Genomic DNA, 6,616 nt, shown 5'->3' on the forward strand with positions numbered 1-6,616 from the left:
ATTATAAAGTTTTAACGTTTTGAATCTCAACAGTGACTGTCATTAAATAATAACTATCTGACCCTCCTCCATCATTTCCTGCAACCGTAAACATTGAAATCAATAAAAATAAAATGTCTAAACCCCAGAATTTTGCACAACAAACTATAAATCAATCATTTAAAAAAATTGATATTACCTGTCAAAATAACCAAGAAATAAAAATTGAATTCTGCCCAGTCCACTCATATCAAAGTAATACAGTCACTGCCTGGTAAAAAAGCATTGCTTACAGTAAGTGTAACTGACAGTGCTACTGCCTACTGGGGATTAGCTCTATTCACTGAATCAGAGAGAGAGAGAGTAGCCTCATGGGTAGCAATTACCTTGGCTCTTTTAAGACACACTTACCAAAATGATTTTTCTAAAATAAAGGCAAACTGGTGCCATTTTACTTTTTGAAAATGGAATAGGCTTTATTGGGACAGTATAGCCAGTCAATGGGAAATAGAAACTCTGTGTATGGATATTTGCCCAGATGGAACAGGACTTGCTCTTTGTCTTAGAAAAATGTCAAAATGGACAAAGAACACACCCAATAACCTCCTGGTTAGTGCTTGTTCATTACATTTTCACTCATTCGCAGTAAATTATTAGCCTTAGCACAAGAGCTGAGAGAATGAATAATGGTCTTTACCACCATTTTGCTTTTTTATTTATGGACATTTTTCCAGGCGGATGGGCCTAAAATACTTGGCATGTAGACTGCTGAAAGGTACCACTGTTCTGTTCTCAAATGTCTGATCAGGAATGCCTACCAAACCAGACTAAAACTAGTAGATCTCATAAATTAGGGCTACTAGTTTTGACTGAGCCCCTTAACATTTTTATAGTATTTTGGGGGGATGGGGAAGTAGAAAGAAGTTGAAAGAATTGCTTCCAAAATAGTAAAAAACAAAACAATAGGAACTGTCAGCCAGTTCAGCAGCCTAGTTGTTTCCTTCTTTGCTGTTATGTGGGAGGCTGTATTCAACACTGGACTCAGCTCCTCACCTTTGTGGGAAGGTTTGTGTGCTACTTTCCACTGATGCAGAAGGCCCAGTGCTCAGATGGCTAAAGATAGAGTCATCATTCTCCCTTGTGTGGTAAGGAGATATTGTTTACATAGGATGGATTTTAAGGGAAACTATAGTGCATTTGTATCATGAATAATAACTCAACTGCGTACCTTTCTATCCAGTGTGCAAACAAAAAAAAAATTAATTTCTAAAGAAATTTTAAGGGAAGAGTGTGTGTGTGGATAGACCACTTCAGTTATGTGGGCTGCACAATCATACCCTGGTTTTCCTCTGTTCTCAGATCCAGAATTTTCATCTGCATTCAGCCAGAGTCAATTGATAGAGCATCTTGAGCAAATCCGTCAACAGACAGAAGAAACTCAGGAGCTCCTTAAGATGGTTATCAGCCGCAAAGGCAGTTAACATTTTATTTACTCACCTCATGAAATGCTATCCTAGCCTGCAGCCTCATCCCTCAGAAAGGGTAACTTTTTTTTTTTGTTATTACTTCTCATAGCCAATATTTTCTACCACTTGCAGTTCCACCTAACACATAATGACCCGGTGGAATCATGTACTTTATACGGCCTTAATGTTTTGATAATGGAAATCAGTACGGTCTAGAAAAAGGTTTGAAAAAAACATGTCAACTTACTCTATCAAAATGTTTAATGGCTACACCTACATTCCTACCATGTACATGGCTGATAAAATACCCAATACTAGCTAAACTTTGCATGTATCTTTTTGAACACACAGTAAGCACTGTGTGTGAGAGATTTTATTTATGTAAAAACCAGGTTTTATTAAACACACATTCCTCCAAACACATATTTTATATGCAAACTATGCTATGCTCTTTGATATTAACAATATTCTATTACTATTCAGTGTCTGTATTCATTATTTCATAGTACCCATATCACTAAAGTGCCTGGAGCTACCTAACTAAAGAGAAAGAGCACTGGAATTAGAATATGAAAGATGTAAAGGGCAACATGTTCACTAGTGAAGAACAGTGAACTCCGAGGAAGAAAATTATAGTAATTAGTAATAAATAGAGTAATGAACTCACTGGGGTTGGGTGTCATCCAAACTACCACACTTTCATACTACAATGTCAGGGTAAGGGGCCATAGGGTAAATAACAATCATGCCCATTGTATAAATTGTGTTTGAAATATAACAGTTAACATGGACATATTGTCTCCCCTTCCTAAAAACCCCCCCAAAACAAATAAACAAAACCCCCACCTTGTAGCATGTCTAAATAGTGCTTTTTTAGGAAAATGTAACATGCACAAGCTAGTCTATTTAAGGCACCAAAAGCATGGCTGTATTTGTGTGTGAGTGTTGTTAATTTTTTTTAAGAATGGGGCATGGAGTGCTTATAAAAAACCATTGGAGATTGATGACAGAATTCAAGTTGTATTGTGTTAGTTAACTGCTATGATTTAAGGCTAAATTTTGCCTTCATGTAACTGTATATAAATCCCACATAAGTCTTTGTGGGTTGCATTTGATTACCTGAAGGCAGAATTTGTACCTGAGTGGTTAAGTAAAGTCTGGAGTTTTACAAATATGTCCATGCTTAAGCATGTCATAAAATTAGTGACTGTAAATCAGCTGAGCATTTACTAGACAAACTGAAATATACAGAGAGTTGGTATCAGGTTTATAATCAATGTTACATTTAGTGGTGAGTGTTCAACTGAATCACTGCTAATTTTTATGGCATTATATTGGAGAATTAGTACAATAGAATGGCCAGGCTTCATGCTATTTTGTTAAGGATGGTTCAGTTGGATTATGCAACTTTCATTTTACAATCAGAGAACATGCACAAGTCAATTTTCCATGGCATGCTTTGGGTAACAAAACCACAATTCCAAAATTGTCACTCCAACATTTTGAACGTTCTTAGTTGAAGTAGAATTTTGGAGAAAACACCCTCTTCCTCTAGGCTTTGAGGCTGCAATTATAAATTTCACAACAAATGTCATCAGATGCAATCTTTACAAGGACTGTAGTATATCCCAGCACCTGTTTGGACCACCTCTCAGCAGGTATGCATACCCAGAGATTTAAAAAAGCCTAAATGGTACCAGAGCTTTTTAACTGTTTAAGATGTGGGAATAACTATACTGGATGGAGTGATGTAAGAGTTCTGTGCCACTGTTCTGCTGAGCATCTGCTCCCACATGTGTTCAGCAAAGTTTCTTACCATGAACGCTGGAAAGTTTCTCCTTCATTTGGGATTTTTATATATGTATACACACACACACACACATATACATACACACACACACACTTTTTATATTTATCTATCTGTGTGTGTGTGTGTGTACGTACAAGTGCAATCTTGTAAAGAATCTCTATGCTTTGTTAAATAAATACACTTGTTTTCATTATAAACATATCTAAGTGCTATGTTTTAAGGAGAACGGTGATCCAAAGACAAAACTGGTATGCTGGGGTGTACTATCCTTTGGGAACAGTGGATCTGTGAATTCTGTGAGTGTCCAGTGGAAAAGGGGTGGGATACTCCAGCGGGATGCTTGGGTGTGCCTATCACTATATGCTTTGGGGGTGTTCTGCAGGGACCTGGGGTGGGAGTAGGTGTGCCTGGTGCAGTCCCTGTTCCCTAGCGATTCTCCACTGCCACACAGCTCACGGAGTATATGGCAGTGGAGGTATGGCTTAAAGCACCTCAGAGTGCTGGCCAAACTTGTACCAGGAGCTGAAGCAGATCCAGAAGCCCCCCTAAGTAGGGGAAGTACAAGCTACCTCCCTTCAGTCTCTCTGATGACCCTAGCACCAATACTGGGATGAGTTGCCCCACCCATCATATGACTTCTTCCCTGTGACTATTACTACAACTTTAGTATTCCAAACTCCACTCCTCACCACACCTTCAACCACCACCACCCGTCCATTAAACTCTCTCTGGAACGCTCCTACACTAGCATCAACTTCTTGGACACCACAATCAGCTTCAACGATGAAACCCTCCATACAGCTGTATACAAGAAACCCATGCATCACTATATCTGCCCTCACAGATCCAGTAACCACCCCAAAAATACCAAAAAATCTGTTTTCTACAGCCAGGCACTCAGATATCACAGAATGTGCTCTGAGGAGAAAGTCCGGGATATACACCTTAACACCTCCTTCACCAAACAGGAACACTCCACCAGAGAAGTAGATTGCATCATGGAATGGGCCACCCCAATACACCAAGAGAACCTACTTCAATACAGAAATAAACCCTCCTCTGACAGCACACCCCTAGTTGTTGCTTAGCACACAGGAATCCATAGAGGGTATCTTCAAACTCCATCTTCTGGCCTTCATACAATCCCCAACCTCTCCAAACACATCATCAGAAGCAAACTCCCCACAGACCAAGACACACCAACTCAACGCAGCACCAGACCCAGCCAGAACAACAAATGCAAAACCTGCAGACGTATCTCCACTGCCACAATGATTAACATTCCCCGCAACACACCTTTCAAGATCCATGGGTCCAAAGACATGCCTATCACAACACGTGGTGTACCTCATGCAGTGCATTAAACGCTCCAACAACAACAACTATGTGGGTGAAACCAGACAATCACGATGCTCTCGAATGAACTCACACAGGAAAATGATAAAAGACAAAAACACCCTACCTCCTGTGCGGCAACATTTTCTCCACAAAGCAATCCCTCGATATCTGACCAATCAGTCCTCCTCCTCCTCAAAGGAAAACTGCACAACACTTTTTCAAAAGACCAGCCTGGGAGCTTAAATTCATAACTTTGCTAGATACTAAAAATCATGGACTGAATAGAGACACTGTTGTAATAAGCCATAAATCCAATCTATAACTCACTAACAGCCCTCCCCTTCCTTTCCTCCCTATTACTAGAGGAGTGTTAATGGGCCATTTCACCTTGAATGGTTCCTTGAAATGTATGTTAACTATTTATGCTAAAAAATTTGTTCCACCCTGTATTTAGCTGTGACACTCTAAGTACATTTCCCAGACCTGAAGAAGAGCTCTGTGTAAGCTGGAAAGTTGGTCTCTCTCACCAGCAGAAGCTGGTCCAATAAAAGATATTCCTTCCCCAACCTTGTCTTTCGAATATCCCGGGAGCAACACAACTACAACAACACTGCATACGGTGAAATCGACATTTACTAACAATTACCAATAAAAATCTAATCCTTCCAAGCCTAAATACAGTTCACTTTGCAAACTTGTGATAAAATTAGAATCTGTTTTTCATAAAATCACAGAAATGTAGGGCTGGAAGCAACCTCGAGAGGGCATCTAGTCCAGTCTCCCATGCTGAGGCAGGACCAAGTATATCAAGACCATCCCTGACAGATGTTTGTCTAACCTGTTCTTAAAAACCCTCTGATGAGAGATTCCACAGCCTTACTTGGAAGCCTAAACCAGTATTTTTCTATTTTATTGGGAATTTTACCAAACTGGAAACAATGTTTAAGACTTTGGCAAGAAGTAAAATAGGGCATTTCCTGTTAGGAATGAGATAAAAAAGTGAAGAGAAAAGAATGTAAGAAACTGAAACTTAATGACTAAATCTGTATTTGTGATGCAGTGCTTAATGTCATGGACAAATTTGCTACAGAGCACTTGATTGTGGCACTATGAACTACTGACTGAGGCGATGAGGTGAATATTTTCAGTTCCCAACAATATGAAAATTTATGACTCTCCACTTCATAATGCTTGTTATTATTTTAATGTAAGTAAGACTTTTACAACTCCTAATTCTACCATCCTGGAATAGTCAAACAGCCTCGACTGTGCAGATGGTTAAAAATGTTACAGTAACGGTCTACAAAGCTGACACCATTATACCCCATGCCCACCTACATTTGATACTATGGTCTAGTAACAAAAAACAATATTTTAAAGAAGACTGATTTTTTCCTCCATTTAAAATCTTCTGTCTTCAGATGAAGGTGGGTCAAAACCAGGACTTCAAATCTCAAACCCGATGAATTTTTTTTGTCAGTTATTCTGATCCAAATGCCCAGATCTGAATCTACCCTTATAGTTTTGGTTCCAGGTCAGACCCTACAGCAAAAAGGGGCTTTTTTTCTAGTTCTGGTTTAGACATTGAATACATTTCGTGAGAACTCTTTTCATTATAGTTCCAGTTTGGCAAAGTACTTAAGAACGGCTTAACTTTAAGCATGTTCTTAAATCTTATTGATTTCAATGCTATATCAGAGTTTTTGGTCTGAAATCTCGTGAGTACTATTCATGTGATCTCAAGGCCATCAAACTTGAATCCTAATCCAATCCCTGTTTTAAACATAATTTGAATCTAGATCCAAATAGCAACTCCTTGGTCCATCCCTACTTATAAATGATCCTGTGCTACTTGCCTAATAAACAGATGAGAGAAAACCAAACAGTCACAAATAAGTGAAGAGTAACTAGAACAATTTTCAAGCGTAAACTGCTCCCTAGATAAAACTAATGTAACAAGATAACCAAAATATAAAAGTACAAATATTCCAAACAAATTTTATTTGGTCTTAGATACTATATA

General features: G+C 38.7%; 1 protein-coding gene across 1 annotated transcript in view; it reads left to right on the plus strand.

Annotated features, from left to right (window-relative positions):
* LOC140909046 (uncharacterized) overlaps nucleotides 1-1,845 on the plus strand; it is a 46,309-nt gene extending 44,464 nt beyond the window's left edge. Inside the window, exon 14 of the mRNA XM_073337409.1 lies at nucleotides 1,339-1,845. Within this exon, the coding sequence (XP_073193510.1) occupies nucleotides 1,339-1,460 (122 nt within the window). The 3' untranslated portion in view covers nucleotides 1,461-1,845. The remainder of the gene's footprint in view (nucleotides 1-1,338) is intronic.
* Nucleotides 1,846-6,616: the final 4,771 nt, after the last annotated feature.

The sequence above is a fragment of the Lepidochelys kempii genome, chromosome 3 (assembly GCF_965140265.1).
Source record: "Lepidochelys kempii isolate rLepKem1 chromosome 3, rLepKem1.hap2, whole genome shotgun sequence".
Taxonomy (NCBI): Eukaryota; Metazoa; Chordata; order Testudines; family Cheloniidae; genus Lepidochelys; species Lepidochelys kempii.